At 52.8% G+C, this 25,796-nt stretch overlaps 1 protein-coding gene across 2 annotated transcripts; it reads left to right on the top strand.

Annotated features, from left to right (window-relative positions):
- The first annotated feature begins 1,288 nt into the window (after positions 1-1,288).
- CACNG3 (calcium voltage-gated channel auxiliary subunit gamma 3) lies at positions 1,289-25,640 on the top strand. 2 transcript variants are annotated; one of them, XM_072982524.2, is made up of 4 exons: positions 1,289-1,618; positions 20,411-20,494; positions 21,063-21,197; positions 24,165-25,640. In XM_072982524.2, exons 1-4 carry the CDS (start codon positions 1,408-1,410, stop codon positions 24,677-24,679), a joined length of 945 nt encoding a protein of 314 aa, XP_072838625.1. In that variant the 5' UTR covers positions 1,289-1,407; the 3' UTR covers positions 24,680-25,640. The 2 variants fall into 2 exon arrangements, with proteins under 2 accessions (XP_072838625.1, XP_072838624.1); XM_072982523.2 differs by having other exon boundaries at positions 21,057-21,197.
- The last annotated feature ends 156 nt before the right edge of the window (positions 25,641-25,796 follow it).

Here is a 25,796-nt window from a genome sequence, read left to right as displayed (position 1 = left end):
GGGAAGCGCGGCGGCGGCGAGAGCTCGCCAGCTAAAATAGGAGAGCAGCGAGGAGGTGTTCACATGGCAGCAGCAGCAGCCTGAGAAACAAGTGGCCCCGGCATTTGGGGAGGGGGTGGGAGCCGGCGCGGGCCGGGTGTGTGTGTGTGTGAGAGAGAGGGGGGGGAGGGAGGGAGGGAGAGGGAGGAAGCGAGGGAGAGAGAGAGAGAAGGAGAGGGAGCCATTCAGCGCCCGGCCGGTGCCTGGGCTGGGCTGGCTGCGCGGCAGACCCCCGGCCAGCCCCCCCCCCGCGCCCGGCTTCCCCGGCCACGCGCCTCGCCTCCGGAGTCCCTCGGCCCGGGGCTCGCCCGGCTGCGGGGCCGACGGACGGGCGGGCGGGCGACCGACCGACCGAGGCTCCGAGCGGGGCGTCAAAGGGGAGGCCGACCTCTCCCGGCGCCGCCGGCGGAGGCAGCTTCGGCCGCGGGCGCCGCCTCCGCTCCTGCGGGGCCGCAGGGCGAGGCGCGCGGGGAGGGCCCGGCGGCCGGCGGGGAGCTGTCCGCTTCAGCACCACCACCGCCCCGGCTCGCGGCACCGGAGACGCCCGCGGGAGCTGTCCGCTTCAGCACCGCGGCGGCTCGGCTCGGCTCGGCTCGGCAGGCGGGGAGACGCCCCGGCGGCGGCAAAGGCGGCAAAGGCGGCGAAGCAGGGGCCCCCCCCCCGCGGGGTGACTTTGCCGGCCCCGGCCCTGCCCGGCCGGGGGGACGGAGACCGGGGTCGGGGCTGCCTCCGCCGCCTCCCGCGAGAGCGGGGGCTTGAGACGCCTGGCGCCGCCAGGCCCCGCCGTCCCCTCCCCTCCCCGGCCTCTCCCTCCCCCCCTCCCTCTCTCTCCTCCCCCCCCCCCCACCCGCCGCTTTCTGGCGCTGCCTCCCGCTCGCCCTCCCCTCCTCGCCGCCGCCGCCGCCGCCGCCGCCGCCCACCCTGTTGATCTGGGGCGCTTGGGCGAAGCCTCGGCTCTTCCTCCTCCCGGCGGGCTTGGCGCGGAGAGGCGGCGGGCAGCGCGCCGGGGCTCTCCGGCCGTGACCGAGGGAAGCGCCGCCCGCCGCCCGGCCCCACCGGCGCGGAGATTGGGCTAGGACATGGGGGGGCAGGCGCGGGAGCGGCCCTCCGCCTCCGGCCCCTCGCCGGATGAGCAGGGACCCGATCCCTCGAAAGGCTGGCGCCCGCCCGAGCAGGCATCGGCAGGCTCCTTGCCTTCCGCCGGCGAGAGCCTAGCCCTGCCCGGCCCCGACCGCCGCCGCCGCCGCCGCCTCGGAGGGAAGAGAGAAAGAGACAGAGAGAGAGAGGCAGACCCACCGACCCCCCGCGGCTCTCCGGGCCTCCCCTTCCCTTCCCTTCGGCCGGCTGCCCACGGTACCATGAGTCACTATGAGGATGTGTGACAGAGGTATCCAGATGTTGGTCACCACCCTGGGAGCCTTTGCCGCCTTCAGCCTCATGACCATCGCGGTGGGCACCGACTATTGGCTGTATTCCAGGGGGGTGTGCAGGACTAAGTCCGCCAACGACAATGACACCAGCCGGAAAAACGAAGAAGTCATGACTCACTCGGGCTTGTGGAGGACCTGCTGCCTGGAAGGTATTTACCACCCCCCACCCCACCCCCCACAGCCCCACCAACCCCCCACCAACCCCCCAACCACCCACTGGCCCCTTTGGGGGAGCTGACGGCCGACACCCCCCCTCCTCCTCCTCCTTCTCCTGGATGGAGCCCAGGCATCCAAGCTGTGGCAGAGAGGACCGGCCCTGGGGAAAGTTTGCTTTGGTGGGAGAGGGGGAGAAAGACCCTAAGCCTCCCCAAGGCTTCACCCCTGCCCCTTAGGGTCAAAGGTCTCTGCTGGGGTGGGCTGGAAGTATGAGATTCCGCTTGGTTTGAGCCCCCCCTTCTTTTGAGCAAGGTGTCTCCGGCGGGGGGGGGGGGAAAACGAGGGTCCTGCGCTCCGTTCCTAGAAGGCTCTCACGTTGTGCTCGGTCTGGGAGGGAGGAAGAGAAGGCAGAAGAAGGGCCTCCAAGCCAGCCTTGCCCACTGAGGCCTGCTGGGGGGGCGGGTGAGAGGAGAGGGAGGGGGGCATTCGCTGCTGCCACCTCAGGCTTTGGCTTCCATGGGACAGGGACGCGGGCCACCGAGGAGGCTGCCTTCCCTGGCAGGGATTCACTTGTTGCCGAGGGAAGCGAGCTTTCCATGAAATAGATCCAGATGCCATGGGAGGGGAATGAGCGCAGGTGTGTGTGTGTGTGTGTGTGTGTGGAGGGGTGTCTTTTCTGAATACTCTAATTGCAGTTCTTGTTTTAATGAACCTTCAAAGACAGGAATGGGTTGGATATCCTAGGAGCTTTTTAGGCAATGGGATATAATGTCAGCATCCCATGGATATGGACCGGCCGCTGCTCTCTTCCATCTGTGGGGGGTTCCTTTCCCTCCGTTGTATATGGAATGTCACCTTCGTGAAAATCAGGAGGAAAGGCTGGTGGGCCTGAAGAGGGTCTTCTCCAACATGGTAGAAGCTACTTCCCAGTTCCTTCCTTCCTTCCTCCCTCTCTTCCTTCCTTCCTTCCTTCCTTCCTTCCTTCCTTCCTTCCTTCCTTCCTTCCTTCCTTCCTTCCTTCCTTCCTTCCTTCCTTCCTTCCTTCCTTCCTTCCTTCCTTCCTTCCTTCCTTCCTTCCTTCCATTCACCATGAGCTCCTTCCTTCCTTCCTTCCTTCCTTCCTTCCTTCCTTCCTTCCTTCCTTCCTTCCTTCCTTCCTTCCTTCCTTCCTTCCTTCCTTCCTTCCTTCCTTCCTTCCTTCCTTCCTTCCTTCCTCCCTCTCTTCCTTCCTTCCTTTTCCTTCCTTCCTTCCTTCCTTCCTTCCTTCCTTCCTTCCTTCCTTCCTTCCTTCCTTCCTTCCTTCCTTCCTTCCTTCCTTCCTCCCTCTCTTCCTTCCTTCCTTCCTTCCTTCCTTCCTTTTCCTTCCTTCCTTCCTTCCTTCCTTCCTTCCTTCAATCCATTATCAGCTCCTTCCTCCCCCCTCCCCCTCCCCCTCCCCTCTTTCCATTCTGTACACTGTCTAAATAGATGCACTTTAATACCTCTTTCCTCACAGGGACTAGCATGGCTACAGGTTTTTAAATAAGCTAGTTTTTCCATCCCATTCCAGCCTTGTCTTTGTCTCAAGTCACAGACAGGAAGGATAGGAGTCTTGGTTGCAAAAGAATAACAATGAGCTCTTGGTCTGTTAATCAGGTGGTCCTCCAACACACACACACTCTCTCTCTATCACACACACACACACACACACAGAGAGAGAGAGAGAGAGAGAGAGAGAGAGAGAGAGAGAGAGAGATCCCTCTTAAGCTCCAGTGAGTCATCAGGGAAGCATCCCATGTCTCTGCCTCCTGGTCTTTAAAATCTCCTGCCTTGTGTAGGTGGAGAGAAGGCGACAATACCACACGTTGCCAACTGCAGCATGAAGCCGTGTAGGAAGAGGGTGCTCTCACTGCCCGCGGTCCCTTCCCCCTTGCACACCCCTCCTCCTGCCACCCTATCAATAGCGGTGCTCATCCTCCTTCTCCAGGTGATCTTTGCTGCATGGGATCCGTGAGCCCCATGAAAAGGAGAGGAGGCACACGTAGGGATGTGCTAGCCTTCGGGAGACTCAGGTCTCCTTCCTGGACCAGCAGCTGGTCTCCGTCCAGGGAGGCAGGTCAACAGTCTAATTGGACAAGAGAAGAACAGATCAAGGAGTGGGGAGTGAGAGGTATCAGCAGGCCCAATATTTGATGTCTAACCTCCTAGGTTCTGCCTTAAAAGAGATACCCGAGGAGGAAGGCGATACCGCCTTTTCGCTTTTCCGCACCATAACGCTCTTTGCAATAAAGACTAGGCTTCTGTCTCAGTCTAGGTATGCTTTTGACCCCTGAGTGGGTCTCCGTGCAGGTGAAAGGGAGGGGGAGGGAATGAGAGAAAGGGCCTGTGCCTATATCTCCGGGTCACCCACCCCATCCACCCCTTCGTGTCCCTGCGATGACCGAGCTTGTAAGCAGTCTTTTCCTCTAGCACTGATTTTTGAGATCTCCAGCCAGGCAGGTCAGGTTCCATTCTGCCAGAGCCAAGAGGCTTCAGGGAAGGTTTTGGGGGGCCTCAATCAGAACGTGAGCCCCTGAACGTTTACAGGCAGAGTTTTGTGAGGGTTGCCTTCAGCTCCTCGCTCCCTGGCCGGCCAGAGGGCCAGCCCACCCTGCATCCCTCTCCCGGTTGGCCACCCAAGGCTTCCTGGCTGCCCAGCAGCGGGCTGTCTTTTCCTTCCTTGCTGGGCACCTGCTGACCAGAAAACTCTCTCGCATCATTGATCGGTGCAAAGTCCTGCCTCCCTGGGACGGGGGGGGGGGGGCTGAAACCTGACCAGAAAACCTGAGGAGGGATTTTTCCCCCTCTTCTTTTCTGTCTCTTCCATCACCTGCATCAGAGCCTGGCATGTAGGAGAGCTCATTGGAGACCATGACGCGTGAGGTGCAAAGGGTAGCCTTGTTGCTTTCAGTGACCAGGGACTAAAACAGACCCATTGACTGTGAAGTGAGACACAGAGAGAGAGAGAGAGAGAGAGAGAGAGAGAGAGACTCAGGCATCCCTGGCTCAGCCAGAATACCTGGGGAGGGGTACTTAGGCCACCTCTTTTCAACTGTGTCCCCTCCCCATTCCTACCTGCTGCATTGCAGGGGTAATAAATGGGCCTACTTTACAGGGGTGTCGTGAGGATTATAAAGACCAGCTATACAAAGGTCTGGGAATGCTCCCGCCCTTACATGGATGAGGGTGAGGAGGAAGAGGAGAATGAAGCTGACACATTCAAAGGGGGGGGGGTCCTGAATTTGCCTCAAGGTCATTCCTGGAAGACTAGCGATTAGGTTGCATTCAACTTCCGAAACACAAGGGATTGTGGCTTCAGGTTGCCTGAAAGGGTAGCCCTCAGGGCAGGAAGCTCTCTTCCCCACCCCCCAGACAAAGTATTTCTTTCTTTCTTCTATACCATCAGCCATTTCAGGGGCCAGACCCTCCCAGACCAAGACACAAAGAGGGGGGGGCTGCAAGGGTGCCACCAACGGACAGTCAGACAGACTTAACCCTTGCAAAGAGGGGAACCGGGGCAAAGCAGCCGTGGTGTTCTTGGCTATGGCAGGGCTCCCGGAAATCTCCTGACTGCCGTTGGTGGTTCTTGAGGTGTGAGAAGAAGCCTTCTCTTGGTGCACTTTCTAGCAGAACCTGATCCTGAGATGCTCCTTGAGAGAAGCCCATCTTTGCTCAGGAGGACGTTTGGAAAGTTACCTTTAAGACAGGACAAAGACAACTTAAGACTAATCAGAGAGGAGGAGTCTGCGGAAGCCAGCGGGAATGAATTACCTGGAAAGGTACTGGAGTGTCCTTTGCCAGAGGTTTTTAAACAGAGAACAGACGGCTCTCTGTTGGGCGTGCTTCGGCTATGGCCTCCCTGTGTTCAGGGAGGTGGGCCTAGGGGTCTCTTCCAGCTCAGCAACTTTTTGAGCAAACAATACGCCAGGGAGGCTCCTGCCTACAGTGCTCAGTTGGGAGTGGCTTCAGCAGTTGCAGAATCCATTCCTCTGAAAAGTGGATGTACTGTGTACTCTGAAAAGCAGGCGTTGTACTCGGATATGGTGATCTTGCGTGGCTTTGTTCCTGTCAACGCTGTAAATGGTGCCCAGAATTGGCCAGGGAGTCTGAACCAAGACTCTCTCGCTCATTCCCAGGTGGCAAGGACTGGTGGGAGGAAAAAAGTGGGGCCACCAGGAGACTTCCCCAAACACAGAAATGTTGTTTGACTCCAGAAGCTAAGCAGCTTCAACCCTGGTCAGGACTTGGGTGAGCCCTTGTGATGTTGAGGGACGGTTAGGGGAAGGAAACTGACCTGAAACATGACAGAGCCATGGCTGCCTGGCCAGAGGGCCTGGCAGCTCTGAAAAAGTCAGCTGCCAATGCTGTAGCATCTCATCCACAAGTTTAGCTTTTTTTTTCAAAATCCTGTTTCCCCCTCCGATCATTGAAGGATGGAATTCACCAGGGCTCAAGGCTTCCAAAACCGTTTCCAAAGTTGCATCTCTGAAGCTGTTTCCTGGCCAAGGACCTTTCGTAGATTAAATGCCCTTGGCCATTTTATTTTTCTAGGAGCTACCTGTAGCACAAAGGCCTCCTTTCAGCCGATCCGACATTTGGAGATACATTTGTGCCTCGTAAAATACGTGAGAGCAGCAGAGGGCTGGGCAAGCATCCCTGCTCATTGCCTGATGTTTGTTTCTAATACAGAGTTTGGGTTGACACCGTGCAGGGCACCCCATGAAGCAGCTCATGAGAGAAGCCTGGAGGCGCGTTTTTCTCCCCAAAGAAAAATTCTGACTGTGTCCCAAATCATTCCAGGAAAAGCGGACAGGCTGGTGTGCCAACGAGCGAGCTAGAACCCAGAGGCAGCCAGGGAAGCCCCCAAGCAACGTCCCCAAGCAGAGAAGGAACAAGGGAGAAAAAATCCTGGACTGAGGGCAAACTCATGCCTTTGAGAAGGAAAATAGTTACAGTAACGAGAACAGATGAGTTTGGAAAAGGAAAAAGCCGCGGGCAGGTCCAGCAACAGTCCTCTGCCACGACACTGAGGTGGAACCTCCATGTGCCAAAGTAGTATAGCTGCAAATATCCCATGGTAGTGGGCAAACAACACACATGCCACACACATGTGTTTGTGTGTGTGTGTGTATGTGCAACATGCCCAAACACAGCAAAGCTCACGCAGACCTATACAAATGCTCATATACGAAAGCTCAGCGCCGCCTGGCTGTTTACACCTGTTCCATGCACAGTCGGATTCTGATGCTTGAGCTGTGTCCCCTTGAGGGATCGACCTCATAAGATCCTTCACCGCTGGGGAGGAGTCTCATTGTTTCATCCCTGAGGGCCGGAGGCTGCCTTCGAAGGGCTCCATCAAGGTCACGCATTCTTCCCTTTGCAAAGCTTCCCGGTTGCTACTCAGGAAACGAAAAGGACAAACCAGATGGCGGCTTCTTTGCTGGGGCCACCGATTCAAAGGAACAGCAGAGCACAAAATGCAGCAGTTCAGGCGCCCAGGAGGCCATTTGCCTAAGCTCAAAGGGAAGCCGTAATTCGGATCAGCTCAAGAGTCTCGGTCACAGCCTGCGCCTGGAGCAGAGTCTGCTCTTTAGCAAATCCTTGCCGTTCCGTCGAGGGATTCAAGGTGGATGACCGAGCAGGAACAGGCAGCCTTGAAACCTGGCGTGCACGCCAGCTGGTGGCTGCTATTAGATCGGTAAGCCAGATGCATCGGCTAACGAAGCTTGAGAGTAGAAGGACCTGACAGGCAAGTCAGCCGGGGCAGGAGCGACAGGCAAACCCATTCACTGGGGAGCCACCCGACCCTTGAGGCGCCCAGCCCTTACTGCCTCGGCCCTTCAGCCGAAATCCACAAAGGGAAGGCGTGGAACCTGTGACAAGTGAAGAGGTCACGTACAAAGCCCCCGAGGTTTGGTCTGTATCAGAATTCAGCTTTTGCAGTAGGGAAAATGCTATTCCTTAGCCCTCTGAGATTTCCATTAAAGGTCCCCCTGCCAACCATCTTGATTTTGGAACCAGAGATTTTGGAACCAAATGAGATGAGTGGTGTGTGGACACTGATGGAAAAAAAAACATACATCAGTTACAAAGGGGACAGACATTGTGTTTAAAAGAACAAACCTTGCACACAGAATCTTTTGCATGTCTTCTGCAATGTGTGAGCCTTCGAGTGCCGGCAGTAAGTTCAGCACGAAACGGAGCACGCGCAGGGTTAACTTTGCCAGCCTGCCACTGGCAGCCCAGGTAGAGGTCCTCTTCAGCATGCAGGGGATGGGAGCCTCTGCTGCTTCCTTAGTCCAGGATCCCCTGCTTGCAGTCCTGCAAGAGGAGGCCACCTGCTTTAGTATGTGGCACTTTTGTATGTGGCACAGGAGCCTAGCGGTGCAGTGTTTAAACTGCAGTACTGCACTCAAACCTCTGCTCACAACCTGGGCTCAATCCCGGGTAGCTGGCTCAAGGTTTACTCTGCCTGCCATTATTTCAAGGCTGGTACATGGGGTGCCCAGATTGCTTGGGGGGGGCGCAATGTGCAGCTTGCATCATTAAAATTGTAACCCACTACAGAGTGCTTTAAGCGCGGTGAGGCAGGACAGAAGTAGCTCGCTTCCCTTTTTGCTTTGCTCTTTCCTCCAGCCGTTCAGAGAGGCACAAGGGTGCCTTTTTGTGTGAAAAGAAAAGAAGCCACTCCATGGCCCACAGCATGAGGTGGGGACAAGGGAGTGACAGGACCCATTTCTAGCTTGCATAGGGCAGAGGAGAAGGGTCTGCAGCTCTGCAAATGCTTCTCTGAACCCATGGAGGGCTGACTTTCTCTGCAGCCCCTGCGTCCGTTGCTCTCCCCAACGTCTAAAGAAATCTATGCACCTGATTTTAAAAACCATGAGCGCACTTTCGGCTCATTTTACTTTGGTGTCTGCAGGGATGTTTTTTCAGGTCGGTCTGCAGTTTATGAAGAGTGTGTAGACCTCCCCCCCAAGGAGACCAAAGGCTCCCAACCTTGGGTCACCCAGATGTTCTTGGACTTCATTTCCCAGAAACCCCGGGCAGCATAGCTGGTGGTGAAGGCTTCTGGGAACTGCAGTCCAAGAACACCTGGATGAGCCAAGGCTGGGGGTCCATCAAAGCAGATGATGGCAGATTCCGAGTCACAAATGAGGTCTGAGCTCCACACTGGAAGTTGTTTTTAAAAAAAGAATTAGAACCCTTTGCACACCAATGGTAGGAATTTGGGGGAAACTTTTCTCTGCTCAAGGCTCCAATCCTGGGAAACCATCCACGTGAGGCCACCCAGCAGCTAGAACAGGCCAAGAGCCAAAAACCGGGCAGGCGTCTCCTTTTCTTTCTGGTCTATTTTTGCACACCTCCTCCCACTCTCTCCACATCGGATCCCTTCCTGGTTGCCCAAATCATCGCTCTCAGAAGAGGTCTCCCCACACCCCGAGACGCCTCCACCCTCCTTCCCCTTGGGAATCCCCACCTCCACCCTCTGAAGCAAACTGGCCCCAGGATGGTGTGGCCTTCAGGCGGCAGGTTCGCATCCCTGCTAGGAGAGTCTAGCAAGCCAGCAGCAGGAGTGGGTGAATGGATTCAGCCCTCTGGAAGGCTCAGCTCCCCGAGGGAAACCGCCGCCAACCCCCCCCCCCATTTATTTGGGAAACGTAATCCCACAGAGACTCTTTGCTAAGGAAACAAGGAAGTTGCCATTTGCACAAAATGCGTTATGACGGGCAAGAGGAGAGTACGGCTCAAGTGGCTGTTTTTTCCGGTGGCGCTGCAGGCGGTCAAACTTTCTCTTACCTGCCAGGTAGAAAGGAAAGATCTGGTCCTCCAGGGAGAGACGCTCAGAGGTGAGAGCCAAGGACAAGAAGGAAGGCCACCACAGGCGACAACTAGCTAGTGTAGACTCTGGCCACTCTGGGAGGTCTCTCTTCCCTTCACCCGCCCCCAGGACAACCTGGCACACCTTCCCCTTGAAGCTGAGGTGCCCCCTCACTGCTCAGACACGCCTTCCCAATGCAGCTGGCCTCTTACCGCCTTCCACTTTCTGTCACACACACACACACCCCGGTCGACGCATCGGCGGTCATCTTTGCTGCCAGACAGCATGCTCTGGTTCTCCACCTCTTCCCTCTGATGGAATTCCATGCCCGTTTGCTTCATGCATGAATTCACTTCTTCTGTCCAAGAAAGCCAGATGCTGCCGTTGCTGCCTCTCACAAAGCCAAGTGGATTCTGGCTGGCTGATCCCTAAGCTTAGTGGCAGCTGCTGTCGCCATGAGGTCTGTTGATGAAGGCGGGGTGCATCCTCCACCTCTGCAACTCGCTGCTTCTTTCGAGTAGGGCTGCCTTCCCGGTTGGCTTGCCGTTGGTGGGGCTATTGGCCAAGCCAGCCTGGCTGCCTTTCATTAGACTGGGCTCTTCGGTTCATGACAGCTTCACCTCGTGTGTGTTTTAGCATCTTGCCTCTCTTTTGGCAGGCACTCTTTTCATAGAACCCTAGAATCATGGAGTTGGAAGGGGGGTGTCTCTCTAAGGCCATTGAGCCCAACCCCAGGCTCAGTGCAGGAATCCCGGTCAAAGCAGATCGGAAGGAGGGTTGTCAATTTTCTCTTGCAGGCTTCCAGCATCGGAGCGTTCACCACCTCCACCTGAGGTCATGGGCTGTATTATCATACTGCTCTTACAGTTAAGAAGTTTTTTTTTTCCCCTGGGATTCAGTCTAAATCTGGCTTTCTGTAGTGTGACTCCATCCCATTCACCCTGGGATGCTGGAGAACAGATCCTGCCCTCCTCCTTTTAACCCCTCTTGGTTGGATCATTGATCTTCCTTCACAGCTATCTGTCCTGTCCTTGCTTCATTAATGTGTGAAGGCCAGGTGCTTTCTCTTTGTCTTGTTCCACCCTGGCTGGTTCTTTTGATGCATCCTGTTAGCAGCTATTTTTTTCTTCCATGGGCTTTGCCACAAACCTTTAGCTTTAAAAAAACAAAACATTTTTTTACTTCATCAAGAAAGGGAGGGCATAAATTTGGCCAGAAGACAAAAATGCTGAGTTCAAAGCCAGCAACCCACGTTGCCCCCAACACGTTGTTGTGTCTCTCAGCCTAGTCTACCTTGCAGGGCTGGTGTAAAGAAAACAGGGGGCCAAGATGACTGTTGTGTTTCTTGATAGCACAGCTGGGTCCAAATTGGGCAAACAATGAAACCATTCGTTAATCAGAATGACATGGAGGGAGACGCTGCCCTGCAAGGCCACTTACTCTTCCTAGGTCCCGTTCAGGTCCCTCACATGGAGCATCTCTGCATGTGCCAGCCTTCTGTCATGCCAGGAAGCCCAACGTAGGCATAAGAGGATGGGCCAATGGCCGTTTAAAAAGCCATGCGCAGGGCTGATCGCTAAGGGTGGGGAGAGGGCTCGCTATGTGCTTTATTCTCATGGATTTAACCTCTCTTGTCTTGTATTGTTGGAACAAATGTGTTCATTTAATCGGCACAAACAGAATCCCAAAACCTCTCCCCACCTTATAGAGCAAGGAGAATAATTTGGTGGCTCCTTGTCCTCACATGCACTCATTTAAAACACTCGTCTTCGCACTCACCGACATCCAGCAGGATGACGGTGCTCAGCTGTCCTCTGCGCCGCACACACCTTTTGATGCACCTTGTTTTTCCTCGGCAAAATATTCCTCAGTTCTGACAAAAGAACTTGGGGGGTGGTGGTGGGGAGAGATGGCAGAAGTGTAATTGAGAGAGGATGGACCCCTTCTCTTGATGAAGGCAGCTGGTTTTTTTTTCAAGATGATGGACACTCACCTCAGCTTCTTGAGCAGCAAGGATTAAAAATGACACCCACCCACCCACCCCCCCGCACCCCTTGCTATCTCTTGCTAAGCTCCTTCTGAAATCTAGAATGAGAATTGCGTTCAGTTTTTTTTTTTCTTAAACTTTCTGTAGGTTGTAATTATCCCACAGGTTCCAGGATGGGAGCATGATTCACGGTTCAAATGTAGACTCCTACACACAAGCGCACACGCACGCACACGCACACACACATGCCTTTTAAGAAAAGTTACAGGTGGGAAGAGTTTCTTGTGATACATTTGCATCCTCAGTCTTTTAAGTTTTCAATATTGTCTTTACTTCCTGGTCCCAAATCAATGCATTGTATCTGAACCTGAGTTTTCCTAGGATGGTTGAGAGCTTGCTGCCCATTCAGAAAACCTCCCTCTGTGGCTGTGATCCCTGAGGATCACAAGTGCATTTGCAGGGACGAGCAAAGGAAGCTCTCTAGGATGCTATTGGCTTTGAGATTATTGGCCTCATACAGGCAGGTGGTCACTTTTGCAGCATCAAAAGAGTGGAGAAAAGAGGACCTGGATGGGTGTAAAATTGCACACATGTATGTATATATATATAGGTGGCAAGGCATTGATCGTGGTGTAGTGGACAGAATGACAGACTAAGACTCAAGAGGCCTGGCTTCAAATCTCTGCTTGGCCATGGAAACTCACTAATGAAATGGAACTGGTAAAACCACTCATTTAAATATCTCATTTACCCTGAAAGCCATATTCAGCTCTCTATAAGTCAGTTCTGATTTGACAGCACGTAACATGGCACAGGCGGCAAAATGAGATATATGATTTTTACAGGACTAGAAATTCATTTAGGCAGATAAGGCAGACCGGCTGACTCCTCTGCCAGTGTAGCTGCCTGTCCAGTGGCTGTTCAAGGACGATGGAACATGGGGGGGGGGGACTATTTCCTTCCTCCTTAGATCTCTATTTGTAAATCAGGCTTGGTTGGAACGGGCAGTCCTTGACACGAAGGAGACCTTCCAGAAGAGGATTGTCCTCTCGCAGGTCTTCCGGTGGAAGACTCCTGTACCCCCCCTCCCCAAAAGAGGGGGGGAGAAACAGCAACCTCAGTTCTGCTCACGCCCTCCCTGGAGGGGGAGAGAGAGAGAGAGAGAGAGAGAGAGAGAGAGGGCTGTCCAGGGTCCTGAACCCTCTGAGCTCCCTGCTCGCTCTCCCGCCTCTGGTCCAATCTGAGCGCCTGGCTGGCCTTCAGCCCCACAGCAGAAGGGGAAGGTTCGTGTGAGAACTGACTCCCTTTGAACAACCTGCTCGGGATGGGAAACCCAATGAAGGGCTCAAGACGGAAAAACGTCAACCCAAATGGGGAGGCAGGCAGGAGGGATGTTAAAAGGCAACTCCGCCAGTAAAGTTGGCAGGATAAATTGTCCAAGGACGGCATTCATCGAAACTCAGTTGTAGCGACCAATGGGCACAAAATGTGGCATAATTTATCTTTGGGGAGTTGCTTTACTCATTCTGTACCTCAGGCAAGGTGGGGTGAGAAGGATCTGATGGAGGGGCAGGCTCCCCTTATCCGTCGCTTCCAGGGTGCGCTGGAGACTGATATGGCGCCTTCTCTAGTGGGTGGGGGAGAGGTGCCTGGGGGTCTCATTCTGTTTTGGCAAAGTGGAGCAAGAGGTGAAGCAGTGAGTGTGTGTTTTTCCTGAGCCTTTACTGAGTTCGAGGATTGCTCCAGACTCTTTTTCTTTGCTTAAGTATTATCTTCTGGTGTTTCCTTCAAAGTCTGAGAATATATCTGGAAGTCATGTGATGCTGTGGTTGCCATGGGAACTATCTTAGGGTTTTAATGAATAGAATGAAGGGGCTTTAAAAAATTTTAATCCAAGATAAATGTCAGAAGATAAAATGGGCCCAGAGTCTCATGATGGGCAGCGAGAGGAGCACCCACGCACGCACGCACCCGATCCACAGAGTGGGGATTACTTGCAGGCAGGAAACGTCCCCCAGGTGCCCGCCTCATCGTTTCAGACCAATGAATTTGCACTACACACACACACACACACACACGCATGCATGCACACTTCCTCCACCCTTTCCAGGGAGACACAACGCCTTGTCTAGCAGCAAGAGAAGGGCCTTTCCATTGTTAAAGGGTGTGCTCCCAGCCCAGGCTTCTCCCTTCCTTCCCTCCTTCCTCTTCTCAGTTGTTGCAGGACAGAGTTTCTGGCCATCCGGGGGAGGACCTGCCTGGTTGACTTGGTGCCTTGCGTGCTGATGGATTGTGTCAATCAAAACTGCAAATGAGAAGACGCCCCATAGGCTTAACAAGGAGAGTGGGTGGGCGGGCAGTCAGTGGGGAGAGCGGAAGGAGCAAGGATGGGGGTGCCTCTGCCTCGCTCGGAGCTCCTCTCCATCCTTGGCCCTTCACCCTTGGTGCCCTGTGCTGTCCGTCCCCTTCTCCCTGCCTCGGGCTCAAAATCTCTGCTACTCGGGCATCCGTGCGTCCTCCTCTTCATCCAGGCAAAGGATATGGAAGGAGAGAGACGAGAGAAGGAAGGCGTCGGTCCCGAAGCCTTTGGCTTCCACAGTTCTGGGTTTGTCTCTGAAGACAAGTGGAAGATTGAATGTAATCATTTTGATTGGCACAATCCATCATCATCATCATCTTAGAACGGAAGAGCTGGAAGGGACTCTATGGACCATCCCGTCCAGCCCCTTCAAGGAAACACCAGGACTGCCATAGTCTGGATTTCTCTTAGCTGGAAGTTTGTAACAAAAATGCATTTAAAAATCCACAGAACCCGGGCCTGCCTTCTTACATGGTTGGGGTCACATTTCCTACCTCTGGGTTCCGCCAGGTTCCTGACATGAGTCTCCAGCCTCATCATCCCTCTGCAGATGTCATGGGCCAAACTAGAGAGGAGGATCAGCAGAACATACACGGAGGCCATGCAACGCCCACTGAAGTATCCACCACTGATCTGTACAAGGGGAGGCTTGATGTGGGGTGTGCGTGATCTGGGGTGGGGTGGGGTGGGCACCCACGGGGATGATCACCGTGGCAGCTCTGGGGAGAAGCTCTGTACAGGAAGTAACAGGAAGAGGAAGGATTAGATCTCCTGATTCCAAATTCAGGAGCTGCCCAGCAGATGGAGGGACTGGCTAGGCTGTGCTCTGGTGGCCAAAGGGCATTGGACCAGGTCAACACCTCTGCACATGTGGCAGAGCCCACAGCAGAGTGTGTATGTGTTGTCAGGAGCAGTTGACACCTTAGGTGGAAGTGGGTGCGGGAGCAAAGAAGGCACCTCATTTCTTAGGCTTTTAAACTTACAGGACATTCAGTCTCCTTGAGACCTCTTTTTTTTCTGTCCTGGCTTTAAGCATGGAGTCTGGGGTCCCTCTGTGTGTGGGACACAATGCTCTTGTGTGTCTGCTTGATCACAAGTACCTCCCTTTGAAATGTCTGCCCTGGGGGGTCTTTTCTGGGTGCAAATCCTGTCCTAGATGCGGCAGCTGCTAGCGCCGTCTCTGCTGTCAATTCCAGAGCAAGGTGGAGATGTCCATTCATTATTCCAATAATTTTTCTGTGGTTTGACAGCCCCCAGCTCTTGCAACACGCCTTCCTCTGACAGCTGGCAATCGTCTTAGCTTGGAAAGGACCTGGGAGGGAGTCACAGGCAGAAGCCCTGCCCCTTCCTCAGATCCAGAGTGATCGAAAGGGCATGTCAGGAAGCATCAGGGCCCTGACGGGCTCCCCTGTGCCTCCCTGCTTGTGAGTCAGAGGGCAGATGCAAAGGGCGGCTCAACTTGGAGGAGCAAACCTTGGCCTGGGGGGGAGCCCCAGCCTCGCCACAGTCCCTTAGGACCCAAACACATTGAGACGGCCACCTTAAGTAGCCCAATGGGCCAAGGGCCAGCAGAGCAGAGCAGACACTCAGCCAGCTGAAGCTGGGATGAATCGAAACATCTCCTAGCCCAGCGATGCTGGAAATTCCTCAGGATTTTCCTCCCCCCAACCCCATTTCTGTGTCGGGATGACGGCTGCCTTTCTGGTGGGGAAAACATGTAGGTCTGGCCTAACTCAGCTTCTCTCCCTCTTTCTGCCCTCATCTCTCCTCCACGCTTTTGGCCCTTCTGCTGGAAGAACTTGACCGGCCGAGAGCGTCTGCTGGTCGATCTCTTTGCCAGCAGACCTCTGAGACTGGCCAGCCAGAGGGGAATTCTTCCAGCACGAGGGGAGCTTTGCCAGCTAAAGAGGCTTCTGCCCATCCTGCCCCTCCCACGGCCAAGGCACCCTTAAGGTCAGGATGCGCCGTGGGCTGCTAAGGTGTTCCAAGCCAGTGTGAGGTCTGTTGAGCGCCGGCCGAAAGGTGGTGTCACTCGTGTGTTGTTGTTATCCGGGGCTCCCTCCAACCTCTCCAGCCACGTGGAGGGCAGTACAGAGATGCAAGGGTATGACCTGTACCAAAAGCAGTCCAGCGGATGGAGGCATGGTGGCAACATCATCATAAACACCAGTTGCATCAACCAAGCCTCCGCCTTTTGTCTAGGGAGAGAGGCTCAAACACTTTTACCCTCTTTGTGTGTCTCCAGAGAAGCGGGACAGCTACCTCCTTGTGGCCTTTGCTGGGGTCGTGCTCCCAGCCTAGCGCTCTGGACGGAGATCAACTCCCTCTAGCCATGGAGCGTGTCTTTCAGCTTTCCGTGCCTGCCATGCATTGCTTTCTTACTCTTTCCCAGTTGCTTTCCGTTTGTTTGTTTTTACTGTCTGGCCTGAGACAGATTTCTGGGGTGCCCGAAAGGTCAAGCACTTTGTGGATTAATTCTCAATCTTCCAAAAAGCAACCTTTGCTACGAGGCCCCCGTGCTGGCCCGTGCTCTCAGTGGCTTGAGATGTTTTCTATTGTGGTGTGAGGGAAGGCGGCAGGATGCCTGGATCCCAGCGAGTCTCCCCCAAAACCCGCGGGGAACCCTTGCCCTCCACAGCAGCCGTTCTCCACCTGCGGCTTTCCAGGCCTTTTGGACTTCAGCCCCCACCAGCCCCTGACAGCCTAGCAAATGTCTGGGGTATTGCAGGAGCAAGAGTGTGACCGATCCAGAGGGTCAATGATCTAAGGAAAGGGTCAAGAGGCCAGCTGTGAGAGTCTGGAGCAGCAAAGAAATAAATTTAAAAACCCACCAAAAGCCTTGTCTGACAAATTTCACCGGGAATGAAGTTTTGGGGAAGGCAGACACGGACAGGGCTGCATTCCAAGAAATCCAGGGCCAAATAAACCTCTCACTCCGCCAAGGGCCCCAGGATGCCATGCTGCCCCTTTGCACGTGAGAACCAGGGGAGAGCGCTGTGTGCCCGAGTGGGCATCGCTGCCCCTGCAGGAGGACGTGACTCTTCTCCTAAGAAGCCTCTCGTCCAGGAGTTGCATCACCCGCTCGCCATCTCAGGCCATCGTGAGTAAGGCGCCTCCGTTTGGGCAGCACAGCCTGCAAACGCGGGCTCATCCGCTCGTGACGAGCTGCCGCAGCAGCTTCCCAAAGCCGGCTTGGCTCTTTAACTGGGCTTGCTGCCTCCCTGGACCCGATGTCAGGACAGCAGCTACCCTGGGAGCGGGAGACCCTTTCTGGGTCTGGGCAGGCCATGTGAATTCAAGGGAACTGAGCTGAATCCTAAAGGAAAATGCAAGATGCCGCTGAGCCAGCCGAGTCCTTCGGAAGCGGGAGATGCTATTTCAGACGGCTTTCGGCAGAGGTGCCAAGATGTTAAAGGGAACGCAAGGATTTATGTAATGAGTTTAACACTCCAAATGCTTTAAACGCTGCCTACATTGTCTCAGGACTGAGAACTCTTTATCCCACATCCGCATGTGTCAAACGATCAGCTTATGATTCCGTGATGGAAATGATTGCCTTTCTCAAAGATCCTGAAAATAATAGATTCTCCCCGAGTTATTTCCCTTTACCCTTGAAATAAAATAAATTTTTAAAAAATCCCATGAAACTAAAGAGACCTCCCCCACCCACAAGTCATATTATGTTCTGGCACTGTAATTTTCTCTCCAAGCATTTCGGAAGAGGTAAACAGGAGGAGCGGGAAGATTTATTTGTACAGCTTACAAACTGCCTCATCACAAATGCTTGGAGAGATTACTTACTTCGTCATCATCACACGTTAATGGGGTTGGGGGAGGTGGAGAATGGGATCAGAAACGTAGTGAGTGAACTAAACTGTTGTGCTCCACGTGAAACACGTCTAAAACCTGTTGGTTCAGAGATCAGGGTTAAGGCCACATCACAACGACAATGACGTCATCCTATAGACCAGCCAATGATTCGGATAACCAGGAAGCACACGGTCTGTTGAACCCACTGAAATAAATGCACAAGTAGTTCCAAATCTTTGTCATCTATGAGGCTCTTTTGGAGAACTGCCTGGGTCAGTTGAAACCTTTATCTCCCGAGCTTTGCTCTATATAGTGCAGGGTGAATGTTCAGAATGCCTTCGTAAGTCCAAACAATACGGACACTCAATCTGTGCTCAATGGGGCCGATCAAGATGTTAAAATCTTGTACGTATGGCGAGACATCCTGTTGGTGAAACATTTTTTAAAATTATTAAAGGAAAATGACAAATAACAAAACTAACTTAAAATACATATTCAGTACAACCCCCCCCTTTTTTTTTGTTTAGTCGTTAAGTCGTGTCCGACTCTTCGTGACCCCATGGACCAGAGCACACGCCAGGCCCTCCTGCCTTCCACTGCCTCCCAGAGTTGGGTCAAATTCATGTTGGTCACTTCGGTGACACTGTCCAACCATCTCATCCTCTGTCGTCCCCTTCTCCTATACACAATACAAATTAAACCTTCCCCACCTGTGCCCACTCCACCCTTGGGACTAGGAAACTAATAATATCATTTTACAAATTTTCATCCCATTCCTCTCCAAAAAATACATTGATTCTTCTGCTAGCCTTCCCTCTTCGAAAATACATATTTTCAAGAATAGATTCTATGCATCTTTGAAATCATTAAACTTTATCATTCCTCTTCATTTCACACGTTAACTTAAAATTAATTGCTAAACAGCACATTTCTTTATACCAATCTTCAAGGTTAATTTGTTTGTCACTTTTCCAATTCTTTGCAAATATTAATCTTGCTATGGTAACCATTATAACTACTAACTCTGTCTGATCTTTTTTTCAAATGGTCATTCTTAGTTATATCCAGGAGGGCAATACTTGGCAATATCTTAATATTGCATCCAATAATTTTTCTAATTTCCTTAAAAACCAGTGCCGGTGAAATATTTTTTTAAATTGTTATGCTTCACTTTGGATCAGCCACTGTTCTTTTGGTGTGTGTCCCCCCCCACCAGGTGGTACCAAAGATCATAGCATGCTTTTCTTTTTAAATGCCTAACAGCTTCAAACCTCAATTATGCTCCATCCACTTTACCTAGCAGCCTTCTCTGCCCTGAAGTTTGGGTTTTTTGTTTTTGTTTTTCCTACTGGGAGAAAAGCCAGTTTTCCAGTTTGAGGCATTGCAGGAGGGAAGGGGACTGTGTCTATCCAGAGCATATAGTGCTACGTTTCGAAAGGAACAAATTGTCTTACAAGTTATTTATTGGTAGCCAAGTTGCTGTTACTATTGCTTTGATTGTGCAAGTAATTCTTTCAGTTACATTTTTACCCATACAATATCCATACCAACAGGCCAGAAAAATACAGAGGGATACACTCTGGTTCCACCTAGAGTCCAGCTATGATACTGCACTTGAGGACTCTGTAAGAACACTAAGGATAAAACAAAGGAACAGTTCTTTTGCCACATAGGATTAACAAGAATAGAATAAAGTTTGGAAAACCGCCAAAATGCTGCTAAAATTCCTTAAAACACACTTTAAAGATTACATTTAAAAATAACTTTGTAACTACTTGTTACTTTGCTCTTCACACAGAGGACATGAAACTTTTAAAGGGAATTATATTATTTGTAGCCAATTACTTCCATGCTGTGGCCACCCTGCTTCCATCAATATTTGCATGGGTTAGTTGGCCAGCTTCCTACTTGTTTTCTCTGCCCCACTGCTGAAACATTGCAGCAATCCAAAACCACGGCAGCCCAAGAGTCGCCACGGGAAAGAGGGAGAGCCGAAGAAGCATGATCCAGTTGGGTCCAGAGCATCATACACAGCGAAGGAGTTGGCAACAAGGGTCAGGATATGGGCAAGGCAAGATCAGATAAAGAAGAGAGTTTGTTTCCAGGCTAAGGATCAGGTTTATAAATCCGAGCTGCTGAATCCTCACCGTTTGGTCATCTGGGAAAGGAAGTCAGCTGCAGGAGGCGACCTCCCTGGGAGGAAGGGCTTTTCCTCAAGGAGATTTCCTCTTCCCAAACTGATTTTTCCTCTGAGCTGAGCTGTTCCGTGGGAGTCTCCAGCTAGGTTGATGCCTTCATCCGGCAGCGTTCCCGGGAAGCGGGAGGCGGCCCAGTCTCGGCCACCACGGAGACCTCTTCCTTTGAGGGTTGAGCCTCCTGGATCCCTGAGGGTTCAAGACCTGGGAGACCCAGCGGTCCCTCCTCCAGGTCAGGCTCAGAGGCAGTGGGGGAGGGAAGCGGTTCTTTCCGGCTCATCCTCCACAGAGGGCTTGTCCAGCAACCCCACAGGAGCAATGCTGCTCAAAACCTGGGTTGAGACTTCAGGGAGGGCTGTCAAGGTGTGTTGGAGAGGAGGCCCCTGTTTGAGAAGGTGGGTGAATATCACAGGGCACAGAAGAAGGAAAGGTGGAGGAGACTGGGGGGGGGGGGTCTAGCCCTCTGACAGGGCTTGGCATCGGCGCTCCTCCTGCTGTGTTTTTCAGAGACTGTGTGGGGTGAGACAAGCAAAGGTCTGATCCAGCTGCATGGCTCTTCACACATCCCCTCTTTTTTTTTCTCTTATTCCTCAGGGACGCTTCGAGGTATCTGTAAGCAAATCAATCATTTTCCCGAAGATGCAGATTACGATCAGGATGCGGCCGAGTATCTCCTGCGTAAGTTTGTCATTATTGGGTGCTCCTCTCTCTCTCTCTGTTTTCCCTTCACACACGCACACCCCCATTCCTATGTGCAAGGGAAACAGTTCTGACTAGCAAACCCTTTCACCGGAACATAATGGAACAGTCAGCATTTAAGGGCTGAAATCACATTTGCTAACCCGGACGATCTGGATCTCTCCTGAGCGTCTGGGTCCTTCTGATGCCCCATATTTATCACAGCGGCCAATTCCCACCTTCTTATCTTTATCTGGGCCAGCATGATCAACATCTTCTCTGTGTTTTTTTTAAAAAGTCTGAACCCTAAAGTGGTTCATCCTTTAAAATGTCATCAATAGTCAGAAGAACATTTGAAGGTTGGGAGGGGGGGCGGGTTCTAAGGTGTTGCCCAGGTTGTTAGCTGTAGACAGAGGCCTGAATGCAGAACAGTTTTTTGCTTGGGTCCTTTTTAAGGAGAAAGGAGAGACAGAAATATTTTAAATGAACAAATGGATATCTCTGGGGGCTGGTCAGATACAGGGGAACCTGTTTCATGAGCCATTTCCTCTTCCTTGTCCAGGAGCAGTGAGGGCATCCAGCATTTTCCCCATCTTAAGCGTTGGTCTTCTCTTCTTCGGAGGCCTGTGTGTGGCGGCCAGCGAGTTTTACAAGAGCAAACTCAACGTCATCTTAAGCGCAGGAATCTTCTTCGTGTCAGCCGGTGAGTACCTGGTGCCTCCCGCTGGCCACCTTCCTAATGCATGCTTCCTGCCATGATTTCCCAAGAATCAATAAGGCGCTTTTCCAACCAAGAGAGCACAACAGAATTTTTGAAAAGGTCAAAGACGCTCCTGAAGAGGAAGAAAAATAGGTGAGCCCCTGTGACAAAAATGAGAATGGCAACCGAAGCTGCAATTTGAGACCAATAACATCCAGAATTGTTCAGCCGGCACCTGGGAGCGGCGCCATCTGGGGAGGAAACAGAACCTTTCCTTGAGAATCAAAGGCTCCGAAATCACTCACTTCCTGACGCCATCACGTGCTCTTTCATGATGGAATCTTCTTTTGTCTCTTTCCCCACATGCTGCACCCTATATAAAGGGATAATTGTTATCCTTTCTGCAGCTGAGCCCTGATGAGAAAATAACCCACAGAGCCGGGGGCTCGTGAACAGAACGTGTCTCAGGGATTCGGTCGCCTTGCTACGTGCAGGCAGCTGAAGCCGTCCTCTGCACTGCAAATCCCTGCAAATCCCACAGGTTGGTCTGGCCTCAAGACCTGTGTGGAAAGTGCTGGCTCCAGAGTCACGAGCGGCATCGCTGCGCTCGGCTCCTGCAGCAAGACCACCGTGCAGTGTGAGGCCGTTGGTCCGGAGGAGGCAAGAGGAGATTAAAAGCAACCGTTCTGGAATTATATATACACACACCCCAATGCAAGTACCCGGTGTGGTGCTGTGGGCACAGCGATGGACGAAGACTCGGGAGACCTAGGTTTGAATCCCCGCTCAGCCATGGACATTCATGGGAGTCGGGTGGTGGAGAGTGTCTGGAATTGATACAACCACTCCTTAAATGCCTCGCTTACATCTGAAAACTTTATTAGGGTCACTCTATGTCAGTTCTGACTTGACAGCACAGAACAACACATACACCCAGAAAATCCGTACAGGGGAAAGATTATTTCCTTTTTATTTTTGCTGTGCATTTGCTCAAGCAGAGCATTAAAGAAAACTGTGCAGCACACAATAACGTTTCAAAGCACTGAATCTTCTATGTGACAGAAGTTTGAAGATAGCAGATAAACTGTTCGGAGACTAGACAGGACCGCCAAGAAAATATTTGCAAGTTCATTTTATTGCTTAGAAAATCCCACAAAGGCAACATTTTATGTTTTTGCAAAAAAAGGGGGGGCAAAGTCTGCTCTTTCTGTACTGCCCCATAGTGCTTAAAGCTCTCTCAGGGTGGTTCACCATTTTAATTATGCAGGCTCCACATCACACGCCACCTCGCTGATCTGGGTATTCAATGTACCAACTCTGGAAGGATAGAAAGTTGGGTCAACTACCTGTGCCCAGGATCAAACTCAGGTTGTTAGTAGAGTCTTTGTTGCAGTGCTGCGGTTTTAACCACTGTGCCACAAGGCTCCCCTCTGGAAGGGAAAGCCCTCCCCTGGCATCCATTTCCAAAGCAAGACTCTGCAGCTGAAGCTGGACATCATGCATGCATGCATGCATGCACACACACACGCCTCATCCCAGTTTCCTCAGAATGTGTAAGAGTTCCATTTGTCCTAAGTTTCAGTCCTGGAGCAATGCAATTTCAGGACCAATTTGAATCACTAATGATGAAGGGCCTTCGGTTCCCTCGGAGGTCAACGCCCTTCCCCCAGCCCCAGAGTAAGTACCCGGAGACGTATAAATTAGATCAAATTAAGCGGGAGGGCTCCTAAAGCAGATGGCTCCATCTTCTAGCAATTTTTAAACATCTGATTTCCCCCCCCCCGCCCCCTCGGGACCTTTTTGCACAAGGCAGAGTTTTGTTCCCTCTTTTGTAAATGAAGGAGAGGAAAGCTAGAGTTGTCGTCCGTCCTCCTCCTCCTCCTCCCGTGCAGGATCTGCTCTCCTGATGCAGAAGCTTTCTCAATATTTGGTGGCACGTGGAGAAAGACGATCCTGCTCCACAGGGAGATGACAGCATCAGGGTCCTCGGCCCTTGGCTCAAGGCTCAGCTCTGCCAATTGCTGGAAGACGCTTCGAGGGAGGGATGGCTGCTGATGGTGCAGAAGGGTGCAGGAACGGCTCATCCTGGTCCAAACACTGCTTAGCAGGATTCTTGCCAAAATGGGGAGGCGCTGAAAAAAGCAGTGGTTGGTACTTGAGGAGGGAGATGGTGGGAAGACAGGTTTCAGAAAACCTAACAGCGTGTCAGGATCCTGAACCTGACTGTGCTCTGTGTCTCTCTCTCTCTCTCTCTTCTACTCTTTCTGCCTAATCTCACAAAAATGGTGCGCCTCTATTGCGTGTTCCCGTAGCTTCCAGTCCAAAGGAGCAGCCTTGGTCTCTTCCTTACTGGACCCCTTGGGCCCAGGGGGATTGTGAAAGCAAGATCTAGGTGTCTCCAAGGGGGTGCAGTGGGCAGAGGGACGGAGCAGGGCTCTGGAGCTCTGGGTTCGATTTCCTGCTTGGCCCCAGGAATCATGGGGGGGGCGGGAATGGAACCGGTCAAAGAGCTCTTTAAAACTCTCCCTTACCTTGAACACCCTCGTGGGGTTGCCGTGAGTGGGCTCTGACTTGGCGGCACATAATGCTCAAACTCAAAGAGTGCTCTGCCTCTTGAGAAATCTTGCCTGTTCACTCCTTTCTCCAAGAAGTGGACCTAAGAGGGCAAGTGTGGATAGCCAACTGAGAGGGACAGAGACAATGAGCTCTCCAATCTATAAACACCCCCCCCCCAAATCTGTGACTACTCTGGACTCGGAGAGAACGCTTTCCGGTTCTTCTTACATGCGTGTGTGCATAATGTCTATGATAATCCCAATGTGTTGTAGTTAAAGCCGAGAGAGAGAGAGAGAGAGAGAGAGAGAGAGAGAGAGAGAGAGAGTAAACCCAACTGGCCCACCTTTGGGCACATTGACCTCTTCGGGTCAGGGCCAGTATCCCTGAGACCTGTTTTCTGTTTCTTCTCGTCAGGCCTGAGCAACATCATCGGGATTATAGTCTACATCTCAGCAAATGCCGGGGACCCTGGGCAGAGCGACTCCAAGAAAAGCTACTCTTACGGCTGGTCTTTCTACTTCGGAGCCTTGTCGTTCATTATTGCCGAGATGGTGGGGGTGATCGCCGTCCACATGTACATTGAGAAGCACCGCCAGGTTCGTGCCAAATCTCACTCGGTGGCGCTGCTGAAGAAGTCCGCGTTCCCCCGCTTGCCGACGTACCGCTACCGTTTCCGGCGGAGATCCAGTTCCCGCTCCACCGAGCCGAGGTCGAGGGACCTGTCTCCATTGGGGCAAGGCTTCCGCACCATCCCGTCCACCGACATCTCCATGTTCACCCTCTCCAGGGATCCTTCCAAGGTGACGCTGGGGACCCTGCTCAACTCAGAGAGAGACCATGGGTTTCTACAGATCCACAACTCCCTCCCCAAAGAATTCAAGGACTCTTTGCACAACAACCCAGCCAACAGACGAACCACCCCGGTCTAAGGCCAGGCGTGTCCTTGGTCGGCTCTGCCGCCGGAGCTGTCCTGCGCAGTCCCACCATGTACAGAGATGTGCCGTTTGGACTGCATGATGTGACCAGTCAACCCCTTCCTGATCTTGACCCTTCCGCCACCGCCACCACCTCCACCACCACACCCCCGTGTTGTTGTGACCAGTGGACATTTTGTTTTTCAGTAGGCATCCGAGAGGGGCGATCTGTTTCTTTCTGAATTCCCCGACGGTTGGATGCTGGCCCAAGCGAATGGCCCTTGGGCTTGACTGTTGTGAGCCTCTCATTCTCTCACCATGAATGGACACTGAGCTTCGCCATGCACACAGTAGGTGGGGTAGCTGGGGGACTGCCAAAACTGGAAGATGGGGGCCGTTTGGAGACCCCCATCAGGAAGGTGTGGTGTGTGTTCGTAGCCCAGAAATGGCATTTGTGGGAACTCCTCAACCCACAAAAGACCACACTTGGCAGCTTGTGAGGCCGTAGCATCTCCTCTTCTGGATAAACTGGATGATGGGGGTGTTTGGGGGGCGCGAGCGGGGCTGGGGGGAATCTCTGTTATTGTGTGCATGCATTAAATTGCTTGGAACCCAATTTCCTTCCAAACGATTGGAAGAGAACTGGCACTGGGGCTTTTCTGTGAGTTTCACAAGGGTTCTGGATTTTCATGCCTAACGCTTGCCTCCAGGACGAAGGGGGCAGAGGGCCCTCCCCTCCTCCTCCATCCATGCCAAGGTACCAGCAGGAACCTGAGGTATACAACGTGGCCAGCTGGAGGACGTCCCCAGGAAGACCCCTCGTGGTCCGACCAAGAGATCTCTGGCCATGGCGGAGAGGGTTGGTTCCATCTGTGCCCGGCTTTTTAGGGGCAGCGGCCGATACAACCTGTAAAACGGGGTGAAATCTGAAGCTTGAAGAAGAAACCATGTACCAATAAAACGCACTCGGATGAGCCGCGGCGGCTGGCTGGCCCTTTGATTGTGCTCTGCGCTGGCGGGGATTGGGGGGGGGGGGAGAGAACGGATAGGTCTGTCTAGGTATTGCTTCAATGGATGTCCCACCTTCCTTCCAGTGGCGTTCATTCGCCTATCCCCACAACAATCCCGAGAG

The sequence above is a fragment of the Pogona vitticeps genome, chromosome 13 (assembly GCF_051106095.1).
Source record: "Pogona vitticeps strain Pit_001003342236 chromosome 13, PviZW2.1, whole genome shotgun sequence".
NCBI classification, from domain to species: domain Eukaryota; kingdom Metazoa; phylum Chordata; class Lepidosauria; order Squamata; family Agamidae; genus Pogona; species Pogona vitticeps.
This window is presented reverse-complemented; position numbering and strand designations above follow the sequence as displayed.